The sequence below is a fragment of the Pyxicephalus adspersus genome, chromosome 1, assembly GCF_032062135.1.
Source record: "Pyxicephalus adspersus chromosome 1, UCB_Pads_2.0, whole genome shotgun sequence".
Classification (NCBI taxonomy): Eukaryota; Metazoa; Chordata; class Amphibia; order Anura; family Pyxicephalidae; genus Pyxicephalus; species Pyxicephalus adspersus.
In genome coordinates, this window is record NC_092858.1 from 36,396,585 (window position 1) to 36,412,823 (window position 16,239).

General features: G+C 36.8%; 1 protein-coding gene across 6 annotated transcripts in view; it reads right to left on the minus strand.

Moving 5' to 3' along the window:
* Positions 1–6,320: 6,320 nt before the first annotated feature.
* Positions 6,321–16,239, minus strand: part of HDAC7 (histone deacetylase 7) — a 185,341-nt gene continuing 175,422 nt past the window's right edge. For 5 of the 6 annotated variants that reach the window (XM_072406607.1, XM_072406597.1, XM_072406616.1 and 2 more), the window contains 5 exons: positions 14,190–14,308; positions 13,958–14,091; positions 12,578–12,662; positions 11,250–11,391; positions 6,321–10,583 (listed from right to left, as the gene is read on the minus strand). In XM_072406607.1, the coding sequence (XP_072262708.1) occupies positions 10,532–10,583; positions 11,250–11,391; positions 12,578–12,662; positions 13,958–14,091; positions 14,190–14,308 (532 nt within the window). In that variant the 3' untranslated portion in view covers positions 6,321–10,531. The remainder of the gene's footprint in view (positions 10,584–11,249; positions 11,392–12,577; positions 12,663–13,957; positions 14,092–14,189; positions 14,309–16,239) is intronic. The other variant, XM_072406588.1, reaches the window with a different exon arrangement.

The window sequence follows — 16,239 nt, forward strand, 5'->3', positions numbered from 1 at the left end:
GCATTTTAAGGTTTGCAAAAATATCAGTGTGAAGCCATGTAATCTGGCTGGTGAACTGTTTGGATTAGGAGTGAATATCACACAAACAAGCACTTTTGCAACCTTACTTTTCTATAGATTGGGGATCTTTGCAGGCATCACCTGTTTCGGGGGGCATTCATATAGTATATTATGGGCATATACAGCCCAAAAAAAAGGGCGGATAAATAGTGGCAATATATTAGTAATAGATGCCACAGATTCTCCCCCCACCCCCACATTAATAATGCAAATTTGTTTGGAGTGCCCATGTGCGTTTATATGGGTAAGTTCGGTCAATATATATAAATATATATATATTTAAATTTATATATAAATAATAGTAAACGTTTAGATAATCTTTATTATGGTCAAATGAATAAACAAAGAAAAGTCAATAAGTTAAAAAAACAAGGGTAAAATTGTAAAAACACTCAAAATGAATTGGTGATCACAAAATGGTGGGTTTTTAAAGATATTCCACTACTAGGCCCACCAGAACATGTTTTGGTGATTTTCTGATGTACAGGCTCAAATAAATAAAGTTTGTTAAAGTGAGTCTAAAATAACTCTTATTTGCTCCCTTTTAATTTTTAAATATAGCATTGACAGTGTTTTGTTATATCTGTGCAAAAGTGCAAAAAAAAAATATTTTAATCTTGTCAGAAATGTAAAATTGTCCTCCGCACACATTCTGTGTTATCTATTTATCATATCAGGACTACAAGTCTACTGGTTTTTATGCTTGGGAGATGACTACAGCAATAGTGGTTGAGTAGTTTAGCAAACAAAACTAGTCAGAATTATTTTCTGGCAGACCAGCTGATATTTTAATGGATTTACAGGGTATTTAAAGGAATACAATTTGTAGAAATGTATTGTAGAAATGTAATGCATGTGTTTTATCTTATTTGCCTTGACATAAGCTTAAAGGCCAATTAGAATTTGGAAGGACAATATTAAATCATACATTTAAAAGCTTATTCAGTAGACTTAGAATCTTATACGTATTTGTCTAACGAGCAAAAAATAAACATCTAACTGAATCCTAGAGACAGCCAAAACAATCTACCATGGAAGGCAGCATACTGGCAGGGAACTATTTGTAGAACTCAGAAATCTCAGATCAGTACTGGGTAAGAGATTTGTCTTTGCAGACGGGAGACCTCTTTGTCTTCATACTTGTTACCCAAGGGAATAAAAAGCTGGTGAGGATGTCCATGAATAAAAGAAACAATACAAAGATCAATGAAGAACAACAAAATAATTCATAAATTGAGGTGCAGGAAACAATAATAAAGTTTCCCTGTCACAATAGTCCTAGTACATACGAGCAGATTCCCTCCACCAAACAAACCAAATGGCAGTCCATCAGTCAGAAGACCTAAACGGTCATATCCACCATTAAGGTTACACACAGAACCTGTCAAGTTTTGAGGCCCAATAGAATTAATATTGGCTAAAAAAAAGTCTAGAGGAAGATCAAACAAAAGAGAAAGTAGCAGAAAGAAGAAATGGAGAGAGGAACAAATAAAAAGACACATCTGCACATTGTTTCTTTCCTTAGGGGTATATGTATATATATTTTATATGGTAATGTTTTTGGCCTTTTATAATAAGGATATAGTATTCATTTTTTTTTGTTTTTAATTTTGCTAAATCAAACAAGAGAGGAATATATTTTAGCCATAAATTACAGTGGACATGTTTTATGTGTGCTTGATGGTTTAAGAGGTAAAGTAACATCCCAATGGGTAAGATTGCCCAGTGTTGCATCCAGATATGTTATGTGCATCTTCCAGAATGCAAACACACTGAAATTTGTCACAGGGAAGATTTTGTGGTCACCAAATATTACACACAATATACAAGCTGGGTTATTACTCTTCTCATACTGGACTCACCATTATTCATTTTGTTCTATTTTTGGTCAGTTACTATGGTACCAGAACTGTTTTTTTTTCCTGTAAACAAATAATTCAATGTTTTTATTTAGACCACAATGTATTAATTTATTACAGACCATAATTCTTTTCTTTAGAACAATTCAATCAACAGACCATGAAAAACTGAATTATGATTTTTGATGTCATTTTCTACCCCATATAGACAGGATATGGAAGTTGTAGCATCACCCTGAGAGGCAGACCAAGCTTTGTCATAAGGTTTCTATCATTTGCACATTGTTTCCTTAGAGGTAAGAGCTCTCAACAACCAATCACTCAAAGTCCTAGCGGCAGCTTTCATGCAGGATGCTTCTCCCAGAAACACAAGTGTTCTTCCTTCAAAGGACAGCAAAAGCCACAAGAGGTGGCCACGGCTCAAAAATGCACAAGAACAAGATAAAAGAAACATAGTTACAATGTCTACTGTACATTGTATGTATATTTTTGATATCAATATACAAAAACATTCATTGTACATTTCATTGTTTTCCAGTCCGGAGATGGACGCAGCCCTGCTACACTGGGCTATACGCCCAGTGGCTCATTCAGATGAAATCCCAGTGCCGGTTTTCATTACTCTACCCTCTCTTGAAGAACATAATTATGGTGATGAACTAGGTGACAACAATGATGAACAGTTTGAAATTGAAGGACTCTGTTTGTAAGGGATTTGATCAGCATGAGTTGAGTGATTTGGCACGTGATTTTTCGATGAAGGCTTCAGAACTCCCAGCATCAAGACTGCGTGAGAAAAACTTACTTGAAAAAGGAACCAAGGTATCGTATTTTTTAACCACAGAAATTGCATTTCTGCAGTACTTTAGAACTGACACTGGCTTTGTGTATTGCCATAACATACCTGGTTTAATGGAGGAATTGGGAATTCCAAACTATACCTCAACTGAATGGCGACTATTCATCGCCGATAGCTCAAAGCAGACCTTAAAGTATGTCCTCCTTCACAATGACAATATGTTTGGCTCAGTCCCAATTGGCCATTCAGTTTCTCTTTGTAAAGAATATGCAGACATAAAGAGAGTCATTGACTTAAAATGGTAGGCTTCCTTCTTGGTCAGCACATACACCAAGTATCCCTGTTATCTGTGCATGTGGGACAGCAGAGCTCATGAGAGGCATTTGGTAGAAAGGAATTGGCCTCCAAGATCTGCCAGGTGATCCAAACATTCTACATGAGCAACTTGTTGATAGAAAGAATATTATATTCCCGCCTCTGCACATCAAACTGGGTCTGATGAAGCAGTTCATTAAAGCTTTGTCAACTGAAGGAGACTGTTTCAAGTACCTCATTTTGGCATTTCCTAGTCTGTCATTTGAAAAAATAAAGGCCGGTGTGTTTGATGGTCCACAGAATCAGCAGCTCATCAAAGATGAACATTTCATCAGGACAATGTCAGAAGTCGAAAGCAATGTTTGGTTATCATTCAAAGCCATTGTCAAGGACTTTCTTGGAAACACACAAGCAAATAATTACACAGAAATTGTCCAGAAACTCTTGGAGTGCTACAAAATGCTTGGTTGCAAATGAGCATCAAGGTGCATTTTCTGCATAGCCATCTTTCTAACTTCCCGGAAAACCTTGGTGCAGTCAGTGATGAGCAAGGTGAACGATTCCACCAAGATCTGAAGGTCATGGAAGGACGGTATCAGGGTAGATGGGATGTACATATGATGGCTGACTATAGTTGGAGCATCTGGCGGGATTGTCCTAACACTGAACACTCCAGGAAAAGCTATAAGCATAAATATTTACCTTAACCGCTTACTCAGTTATTTTTCAAATGTTTTACTGTAAAGAAATGTCATAGAGTATCAATAAATCCTTTGTATGAACAAAAGAAATTTAAATAAACAGTACATTTAAGTTATTATTTCATTAGTTTTTCATTGTATGTAAAACTTGTATGGTTTTTGACTAAAATGGCGGGCACCCTGTATCGTAAAAACTGGATGTGATAGCAAAACTGTATTAACTTCTGGATTTACCACCCAAAAGTTTTTAAAAAACAAGTGTAAGATCTAACTCAACAAAAAAAAAAATGCGTTCCCCAGTGTAATTCTTTTCCTGATTTGTACAAATTACCAGTATTTCTCCCAGGTCCATTGACAGTTATTTTGCTTTCCCCTGGCTCAATATTTTGCAGTTCCAAATTAGTTTAAATTGACGATATACATGCATTGCATACAAAGTTACAGGTCTGCACACTCTCATTTAATTGGATCCTATATGTGTCAAGCAGTGTGTTTATTATCAGCCCCAACATTTAAGGGTTCGTATACTGAAAATTTTAGTTAAGGTGATTTTAAAAGTGTACACACAATTATGTGATTATACATTGCTTCATCTGGACACACTGCCTAAATAAACAGAAACATTTCAATATTTTACAAATTCCACCAGGGTGTGTAAACCTAGGAGCACAACTGTGCCAGTCCTGCTTCCTCTGTTCTTCTCTCTTCTGAACAACTAAGCTTGTTTAAGGAACTTCAGCACTGATTAGTTTTAGAAGTGTCAGATAGATGCCTGGTCCTCCTCCTGGTTCCTTTTATTTCCACTTCTTTCTGTTAGCTCCATATGAATGCCAACTGATACATTGTATTTTCATAATGTTCTACCTCATTTCTATACTGTGTTTCAATGTTCTGCATTGTTTCTTCTTTTATACTTTTTCCATAAAAGTTTTAATAAAAACGTGTTGTAAAAAAATATATAAGGATAATCAACTGACACATCTTTTAAATAAAATGTCTAAATGTCAGTAATCAACCGCACACACACATTAAAGGGTATAAAAAAAACTTGTGTTAAAATGTTTATAGCTGAAAGACATGTCAGCTAGGTTTGTGGTTAATAGCTTTTAATGTATTGCAAAGTACAATAATCCACTGTAACAAATCAGAATCCTTCACCCATCTAACGTCAGTGAGTTATGATCATTTCTGTGGCTCCCAGCTTCCAGGATGCAGCTTTAAATTGAAAATTCTGAAATACAACTCACCAATCATTGCAGTGTTATGGATATTTCCATACACTAGTGTAGCTGCACCTATAGATTACCCATCATTGCTTAATCAGGGCTGCTGCTGTTTGCACAATAGGAATGAATTGCAGCACAGGATAAACACTGGTACAGTGCATCCTACATGTGTTTTAGTGTTTGTAGCTTCAGAAAAAGATCCATGATATAATAATAAATATGTTTAGAAACTCTTTAGTACCCTGTAACATACTAAACTCCTTAATAAACCTTAATATCCCAATGCAATATAAATGAAGATTTTCCTAATGAGGTCCATGTTAGCACACCGGTACTTAACTGTCTCATTTAAGTCCATTCTATATATTTGCTGTTTTTGGATAGTTGGATGCTGTAATGGCTCCAATAGATGATCCATTGGCTACTTGGAGTACAGAAGTTTAGAGAAGGTCATGACTAGTCACCAGCACTTGCAAGAAAGACTAGTTTTGAGCTGTAGAATGACACTTTGCTAACTCACTACCACAGGTGGCCACAAAGTGATAGTGAAAGTTCGCAGAGAGCTCCCAGTAGTAGAAGAGTGACCTTGTATCATGTTAAAATGAAAACTTTAAAATGAGTGGGGTGGGGGCAGAAGGGTAACGAAACTGTGAGAAAAAGTCCTTGCTTGTTTGCCACACCTCCCCCAATCTCTATACTTATCAAGATGTCACCCCAAGGCCCACAGTATTGTTTACAGCCCGACATGGGTTTCTGGATCAGACATCTGCCCCTGTGCACGTATAATAGGAGCTAAAATATCCGCCTTATAGAATTGGGGGTGCAAAGATGACACAAATTACATCAGAAGAAGGAAGGGATGGAGGAATGTTACCAATTCTGCAGGCCTGGGAGTGATATTTAGGCAGGTATAGATACACTAAACCTACAGTGGTCAAAGCAAATAGAAAAGAACATTTTCAGAAATGCAATGAAGCATAAGCACTGCAAAGCGAGAAGCAATGATATCGTGCATGTTAAGAGAATTACAAATAATGCATAGTAACCTCAAAAAACATACTAAAGTTCAAGAAAAAAAAATACATTTTATTGCTCAAATTTCATTTTTTACAAAAAAATATATAAAGATATACATATATATTTATAATTTTCTTCTAGACAAAACAGAGGTCTGTATCCCATGCCATCTATAACAACATCAAACAGATGTATAAACATGATGCACAAAAGTGAGCCTTTGTTTAGGGAAAAGATTTTCATGTTACAAAACTCCAAAAGCGGAAGCCCTTTTTATTGTGACCCAGAGAGGAGGAGAAAAGTTTACATACAAAACCACCTGATGCCCTTGTTTTTTAGTTCTGGTCTTTGGCCTGTAGCTCATATTTATGAGAGTTTCCCTTACAGACTCATAGTTACTGATGCAATAAAAATGAACAAAAGTTCTGTGAATTGCAGTTCAGAAACACTGTTAAAAGTGCACAATCTGCATGACATATTAAGTAAAGAAAATTCTGATTTCAAATTTGTGAGAAACTTTGTAGCTGACAGTATGAAAAAGCTGCTGAGATGTACATGGCTTTTCCCCTTTGAAATTGGCGACCTCATGTGGTTGGAAGTAGAATTGCAGTTACACTTATCACCCTGAACAGGCTGCAGTATTTGGAATATTCACTAAATTTACACACCGTTTAAACCAATGAAATAGGGAATGACACGTTACTTAACATATGCTAATAATCTTCATTCATAAATGTAAAAAAAAAAAAAAGTAAAAAACATTGCTCATAAAATGTTTTTGCATTAAAACATTTTTTTAATGGTACAAAATTGTTCTACTCTGAAAAATCTTTTGACTTATATCTATTTATATATAGTCATCAACATATTACTAATATAATCATCAGTTATCTACAAAACTTTAGGTCAATTATAGAATATGGCTTTACCATATAACGTTCTGTAATGATAAAGCCAATTTGCAGGCCGGACGCAGTACTGGATAATGGAATACAATGGTCACCAGCTCAGCCATGAAAACATTCATTTCACTGCATGGTTTGGTGATCATATTCCTTCAATGTTTTCCTAGACCACACATTAAATTAGTCATTGATCTACATTATATATTAATGTCTGCATACACATATGGGATGTAATACCCAGACCATCTTCTATTTTGGTCCATCATGGGATAAAAAATGTTTATTTATTGTACTACAGCATTTTTACTTGGGAGATTTACAAGGCTGTTTATAAAAGGAAGAGGGCAATAAATAGAAAGAACCAATCAAAATTCTTATTTCACTGACCTAAATATAGTAAAGTGGAATCTGATTGGCTGCCATGGAAGGTTCCTGCATTTTGCTCCTCATACTAGAAAAGCTGCAGGAGGTCCTAAACTGTTTTACAAGTTACAACCTATCCTATGTGTGCTGGGGATTTTAATTAGATTTGATGAGTGGAGCTGTAAAATCACTAGCTCAAGTGATGCTAAAGTGGCTTCTGTATTATCCTGGGTCATTTTAGTATATATAGAGTTACAATGAAGCTTTGTCTATCAGTGTGTTCATTGAACCCTATACAACACCTTTTTGCCACACGCTTTACAAACATCACCCAGCGTCACATATATTTATTCCCCCATTTTTTCCTAATGGCGTGAAGTAGGCATATTACAGAAAAGTGGGAGTTTGCTGCTGATTTTTTTCTTTCTTATACATCTAGGTGGTTTATGTTCATCTTATACCTTTATGAATATAAAATCCAACCATGAACTCATGTGATTACTCTAAGGACGGCTCCTCACCTGATCCCCATCCCTCTCATTTAGGCAATCTTCATCAATATTTGGAGAGATGGACTGTCCACATGAATGCAGTTCTGACAAAGGCGAATGAACAGAACGTGGAATGTTGGCCTTACAGTAAACTGGTCCTGGTGAAGTGATTTGTGGTGTGTCAGTGTGCTGTTCCTTCTTAGGATAGTTCTACATTGAGGGGGTAAATTGTTTTGTGTGGCGAAGCATTCCATGAGGTCTAAGATTAAACACGATACATTATTTAGACCAGATGTTGGCCAATACAAAAGATAAAATGCATTTTTTATACATTTTGTTTTTTATAAGTAAAATGCAATGCCTTCCTTTTTCTGACACAATAATAACTTAAAGAACTGATACAATTTTGTGCTGGTAGTGGTGGGGGGTAATAAACATAGGTCAGCATGGTCCTGAATCCCAGGGAGAAAAGAAAGACGCTGTTTGAACTGAGGACCCAGTGAGAGTGGGACTTAGCCAAACGTTTGATTTACAATTCAGCCGCTCACGCTTTGCAGTTATCACACCTGACAGGAGTATGAAGTGTGAGGCTGGAGAGGTACATTATTATTTTTCTTTTCTACTGAAATCACTTCAAAAGATCTTTAGAGCTTGAAAATTGACAGGTATTGCACATGCAGCGAGTGAAAAACCTGGCGGATGATAAAAGGAAAGACATCACAAGCACAGTACCAGTGTAAATCCTGCTGCTTACTCCCTAATCCTCATGATTCTTAGCAGGGCTCATGTACTAGCCGAGTCTATAGGATCACCTTGTTTCTGTGCAGATGGGGGAAGACCGCCATACAGTAAGACAGACAATGGGGAACAGTGGATTGGTTTACCATGGAGACATTCTACTGTAGTGGTTACATAGAAACAGCACGTCAAAACTCAGCACAATGGTGAACAGCTTGAAAATAAAATATACAGCGCATCATAGGTTTATTTTTATAGAGATGGAATAGACTTGTTTGGGTTGTGTTTTTTGAAGTTATATCCATGTGATGGCCTTACCAGCATTATGTTTTTGCATAAGAACCCCACTCAAACAACATTCTGCAATTTGCTTTCCATACAATAGAGTGTGGGACCTCTGCTGTTCTTTACATTGGGACCTGTCCTGCTCTTGCTGTTCTATCTTTACTCGCCCAGTAAAGACCAGCGCCGGCTAAGCAGATGTTCTATATAATGAGGAAGATAACTGCTTGTATCATCATCTCCAATAGAGAGATCCTTTCTCTGCCCACCACATCTACCCGATTTAAGCCCAGGCTGTAGAAGAAGCTAAATTGAACAACTCCTATACTTGAAAACTTCAGCAGAAGGAGCATTCTTCATTTGCGTGACATACAGGCATGGATACATAAGAACATCCACCCAAAATGCAATCCACCCAAAAATGTAATCTGTAGAGCAGAGTGTAAAAAGAAGTCACTGTATATTCAGCATTCTTGTTACATTACAGAGCTCATGGGACCTAGTTGGTTTGGTCCGGGGAAACATGACAAGTTAAACGAGTCTCACGCAGGTCCCACACTGATGCAATATTTTGTAGTTCAGAGACTGAGTGAAAAATCATCATTAGTTTCGATGTATCTGTGATACATTGAGAATCATAGGATTTTGAACACATGGTTAAAAAAAGACCAACACACAAAACTTTTTAAATCTCTCTGTAATATCTGCACCATATGACCTTTTCCAAAACTCCCAGATGAGTACATGATGCACATGGGAATGTGAAAAGGACTTTTATATTGCAAAGTTTCCTCAGATTGTCTCATCAAGCATATATTTTACAGCATACGGGTCCATTGCAGTTTTTTTTACACAGTATGTTAAAAGTTATTACATGAAATTCAGTTGTGCTTATCTTGTCTGTGGTGTGTCCGTGGAATGGGGGGGTTGACTCCCCCATAGTGCAAATGAAAAACACAGAATCCATTTATCCTTGTAAGGATTAGTGGTCATTGGGTATATAGAAAGTAAAAAGGCATTTTCTTCCAGATGTGCCAGGCACTTACAGTCCAAATCTAGGTTATCAGCATCTTGTGAATCTCCAGTGAGTGGTCTACATGAAGTGTCTCCTGTACAGAAAAGTCCACTTTGGTCAGGCTGCAGGCTCGTCCTGCAGTGCTCTGTTTATTTTTACACGATGAAGCGTTTTGATGCATTTTCACAAAGCGGAGTTTGGCATTGAGCACTGTTGTCACATTTCCAGCAAAATGATTTAATGAAAAAAAGTCCACCAACTTCAAGCTTGGTAAATTAACTAATTGGGTACAATCTGTAAAGTATCTGAAAATGTTGAAGCACAACTACCGTTCGATTATACACTAAATTACATTGAAGTATAATGTTCATCTTCACAGCTATGTACATTTCTTTCTAATATACTGGGTAAGACGGACGGTGTCACTTTTTCTCTCACATCTCCTAGTCTTCATTTTTACATGGTCACCACTTCACGTGATATCTTTGGTCGAATTTAGCAATGTCCCCTTGGTGCATAGCCACAGTAATAAGACAATGAAGTGTCTTTATGTACAAATTATGTGCAACAAATGGAATTCTAGTATTTAGGCAAGATCCCATGTGTTAACGTGTGATGGCTTGGTGGAGCTTCCCCAATGATCTCACAGGTCAGGGACTGTGTCATCTTTGAGTAAAGATTAATAAACCAAGCGGCATCACTGAATGAAAATGAAAAGCAGCTCATCTCATACATTAGAAGAGTATTGAGCTTCACCAGGTCATAGACTCATAGGGCCATCTTCCTCCATGGGTTCTTCCTGAGGTTCACTGCTGACAGAGCAAAAAGAGATGATTATTTACAGCAACTATAAAAATCAGTCTATAGTAGTTATTCATTTTTGCAAAATAATAACTGAATGAGTATTAAACACGTTTAAGGAAAAAATATTGTAAATGTTATGTGCATAAGACGACTGAAATAAAACTTTGCATTCCAGAGATAATTTCATCCCATGAAGTCATTACTGAATTTAAAAAATTCCACTGTAAGATCCTGTAAATAGACCAACATAAAGATGCCAAACACAGAAAAAAATAAATAGGTGAATATAAACCTGGCTAATACATAGTGGTATCAAGAGGAAACCACTGCAAAGCCTTCATTAATTTTTTGAATTTAAGGGCAAGAGTTTGTGAGGATAATATTAAACTGTGCACAGGCTATACTATAATATATTGGAACAGGAAGATTCATCTATATAATTTTTAGATCTGTATATAGAATTTGGATCATTCCTATTTAAAGCTTCCAGCAGATAAGTAAAGGAAGTGACACAGAAATATAATTAGGAAGAATCAAAGTCTGCTTTTATTTGTGGCTTCTACATTCAGTTACAAGAGCTGTGTATTCTAGTCTAATTTTTTTTTCTTCCTATTCCTGTTTTTCCATAAACAGATTTAAATTTCAGTCTCAATGATTCCCCAGAAAAGACTTACTTCCCAGGTGCTAATGGTCGGCCCACTGACAATGAAGCTAGAGCAGTCACAGTGTCCACCTCATCCCGATCAAGTTTTTGTGCTTCCAGGAGAGAGTAGCCAACCTTGGAAGCAAAACGTTTGACGGATGTCCAATATTTACCTGTAACAAGAAAATCAATTTTTAGAGAGTAATAACGCTTTTAAGAAATTTCCACTGGCATTTTTTTTAATATTCTTAAAAAAAAGCTTATATGATATATAAAAGAAAAACACTTTAGGAGTAGACTGCAGCAGATCTACTTCATTATTGGAACCTGCCCAACAAGTGCTGTTATACTTTAATGTGACTAAACAAGTTCAGTTCAGAATATCTAAAGCCAAAACCATTTGTGTTTGAAAAAAAGAGGAATGGGCTAAAACCTGCCACTGTTATATTTCTTGACCTGGAGAAGCAACAGGTAGAAAGCTCTACAAAGTAAGGTGAATTCCCCTGTTAGACAGTTGTAAGTTGTGTGACTCGAGTGAAAGTTGCGGAAACACTGAATAAAAACGATGATAAATAGACTGCAGAGAGGAAGAATCTACCTAGTGGGAACACAAATGACAATCACAAAAACATTGCAGGGTATACTTGGCACTAAGACTCTGTGCTTGTCAATAAAGTATCAAACAGTTTATAGCTTACAGGGACATGTGGCATTATCCAATCATTTATAAATTATCATGGGACCATGTGACCCATATTTGCTGCTCAACAATAGTCAATGCTGGAATGTCGCATGGTTTCAGTCACAATGTCACAGTAAAGCAATCCCCATGTGGATCCGAACTGCTCATTTCTAGTGAGAACTGAATGTGAAAATACAAGGATTTGAATTGTTTTCGTAAGCCGCAAGGATTATTACCACAGCTCCAGCTTATAGGAGACAACCATAACATCCATATCATCCTTGCCTCCAGGAGTGATCGCTGAGGGTGGGGGTGTGCAGTTTGAATACTTATAAGCTGCTGATGAAAGCTTTTATCAGATCTGGCCAAATTGGCTACCTCAGACATAGTTTAGCGGCAATTCCATAACTGCCGATTTCTCGTTAAATTCTGGTATTAATTGAAATGAGATCTTAGTAACATTTGTGACTGATTTATCACGTGGGAAGCCCTGTGACAGGCTCTTTGAAGTTATGTCTTCCAGATTTGTGTGTAGGAAAGTCATTCAGCGCTCCCCAGCTGCAAGTGCTTGCCACGCATTATAGTACAGAGCACTGCGTGGCAAACAGCCCTCACTGACAGAAGGGGCTTCCTGCTCCAGAAGTGTACAACCCCCCCAAACCCAAGAGAAGACTTACTCTGTACTTGTATAACCGTCTCTAATGATCGCACAGCATTGGGGTTGGGCCTCTGTCTTAGAGTTTCTTCAGGGAGGGGATCCAGCTGGAAATGGAAAGAGGATAATTATGGGGATGGAGCAGAATAAAAAACTATTCCCAGAAGGACACAATAAACACCTCTCCAAGTGGGATCCATATAGGAGATCTGATTGAAGTGATGAAAATAAACTGGGGCTTATTCATTAAAGAATCATGAAGGGAAACGGTCTGTACAAGTTACACCCAACCAAATCCAATCCTCATTCAGGTAAAAAAATCTAGGGGAAAATCTCTGATTGCTCTTGGCAGGATAGTTTCATATTAATTCCAAATCTATGAATAATGTGTTGTAGCATTTGTAGTTTTTTGTTTACTGGCTTACAATAAAGGAATTTTCTTGGTTTACTGCCGAGGGGTAGAAGGTTATATATACCTCTCATATACTTTGATTAATAGGATCCATCAAGACAAACAAACAATCTAGTTATTAAACTAAACCTTGTTGCAGCTAAAACAAGTATGGGATGGTGAACTGCTTCAAATTTGTATCTAAATCCAAGAAAAGATATACAATATATTGAAGCTCAACATTCTAGACATTTGGTGTCATCATTCATTTTATTTTACATTTTTTTCTCTTTTATTTTCATCTTGTGATTTTGCCAGTAAGTCTGTCCTAGTGTAGCAACACTTACTGCACTACATCTATGAAGGAATGTTGTCACATCTATGAATAAATGTTGTCACCCTAATGTGTTACAAAAAACAAACAAAAAAAAAAAAACTTTCTTCTTCCTTTTCATTTGCATACCACAAATCTACATTTATAGAGGTCAGGGGTAATAACAAAGCTTGAGACAAAACTGAAGAATTCACAGGTCACCACTGGATTTCTGACATGATTATAAGGGTTTTTTTTTTAGCACTTATGAGTTATCAGGAGAAGTTGATTCTTACATAAAATAAAATGATTGCCACCCTTTCAAATTTGTAGATTTTGTACACTTTGTAGATAAAAAGGTGCTTTCTAATTCCCTATCTGCCTGCTGTATAGCAATTCATTCTTTCCAAGAATACAGGTGCACATTAAATAATTGATGTCTGTAGTCCATACAAATTATGAAGGTTATATGTAAACTGATTCATATAAAAGAAAACATTTGGAAAACGGGTAGAAGTTATCTGAACACCACTGAGACGGTTAAAATATTCAAATATTTATGTACAAACATACACACAGATTGCACATTGGTTTGTAGGCCTTTTGAGAGATTCATGACAGCTTGGCTCTGTTCTGCTGGATGACTTGTAGCACAGCATTACATACCAAAGACACAATACATCCACCTTTGTACTTACCTCATTGCCCAGTAAAGCTGAAACACAGGCTTCAGAAGCATCACATATTGCTGTCAAGTCATGGCCACCCTCCAAAGCTAGCACTACTCGTCCTCCAGCCAAACTCATAAGTTGACGTGTCATGTGACCAAAACCTAGACACAAAAGCAAAAATTAGTTGACAATCTGATCTAAGAGAAAATCACGCTCTCGCTATCTATGTCTTACAGCACATAGTCTACACTGTTCTTACACTTAGCAGTCACTTTGTATCCTCCTAGGGGAGCTGGGTGTCCTTCAGCTGCATCAAAACCAGCAGATACCAAGACCACATCTGGAGAGAATTCATGAGCAATTGGCATCACCACAGTCCTGTAAAAAGATGAAAGAAAAAGGGTTATGGTGACAGCAGATCATATTGTTTAGCAATTGAGCAACAGTTTAATCCTCAGTTTACGTAATTACAATTTTGCATTCTGCCTCAGAACTACAAGACCAAAACTGTACAACTACCAGATGAAGAATATCCTGCTAATCTACACTGCCTCTGGTGATATGAAGTTCTCTGACAGACCACTGATAGCTTGCTTTGCTCCTGGATAATGTTCAGACAAAATAAAGTAGCTCCATAGCGTAATGAGATTGACATTCTAAATCAGGATAGGCCGTAAAGTGGAACTAATATTCCCTTAACAATCTGAAACCCGGCAGGGCTTTATTGCAGAATGGGACATGCTCTGTACCTCCTGCAGTAAGCTTTCTTACCAGCCTGATTGCTGTGAAAATGTGTTGCACTTATGTTGGTTGCCAGGATACCCAGCACACCCTAACTTCTCCTGTGGGTGCCAAGACTGAATTAACTAACAAAAGTTACATCATCCTTGCCCAGCCAATCAAGATGGCCTACGATTGGAAGGAGAAAGAAGAAGGAAGAAGATGGTAGTGCCCGCAATAGATCAGGAACAGGCGAGTATACACAAGTTTAATTCTACGTTAAAGTAAAGCTGTAATGGTTTTTGTTAATCTATTTTTTTTTTTTTACACATAACCCAATGAAATTTGTAAATTGCTTTATATAATAAAAACTTTACAAATAAGCATGCTATTACAAAACACCATGCTTATAAATAAAAATTAGAAAGCCCAGCACTGCCTGCTCACCACTTGTGTACACCTACCTTACTGAAAATCTATACAGCTCTATATGGACTATCAGGTAATTATTTCCCTAGCTGGTTGCAAGCAATAAATGTGAAATACCTATTGAACACATGCACTCACGCACATTTAATTTGAAACAAACACCCACAATACATGCACCCAATGCACCCAACTAACCAAACAGTTTTATGCTATAGAATAATAATACATTTGCCTTTTTTTCCCAAATTCTCTACTATCTAAATGGCTTTAAAGTAGAAAAATTTGTTTCTTTTAACAGCATTTAATTGCATAGTATAATACACTTTCTGAAAAGATAAAATTTAAAGAAAATGCACTACTTTTTGATCACCGTTTTTAAAGGCTATTTACTGCACATTTTCCATATCCCAGTGTTTGTAATGCAGGGAAGAGGAATAAAACATTAGCTGTGTCCTACAAAGCCTGAGGAGCTTATTTATCGGCACTAGTTGATGTATGTTAGGTCTGTATGGTTCATAGCGGAGGTCAGGTACACAAGTTTAACAGTCTACAATTATATTTGTTTATAGGGTTTATAATCTGAAACCCAAAGATTGTATGATTTTAATAGCTTGTGAGTGGCCATAGCATAAATATTTTTTTGTTTTTAATATTTCGTTTTTTTTTTATTTTTAATTCCTGCCTCAGTGAGCGACAGGGGTGGTTTAACCTAAAAAAGTCCTACTGTTCCTTAATCATCATGAATCAATTTCCAAGTACAACTCTTTGCTTTCTGAGCCAATCCTCAGTGATCCATTCAATAAAACAATTGGTTGGATATGAACACACTGGCACCATTAGGTTACAGGCTATCCCGGAGAGCTAACAATCTCATAAGCAACAACAGAGCTTCATAAAAGGCAGCAACAAGAAAATAAGTAAAGCTGTGAGCGGAATCATGCTTTCTTTGTGCAGAAAACCTATTTATAGAATGTCTTTCATGTAAAATGGATCCAGATGTAGAATAGAGGGAAGGGGGCTGCTGGGCAGGAAGAGCCAATCTTATAATGTGGAAGAGAATTAAGACGCTGCAACAGTCACATCAAAAATTCTATTTAACTCATTCACAACTGGGATTTATAGAACCAACAGTAACCAAGAAAAAAAAAGACAACCTTAGT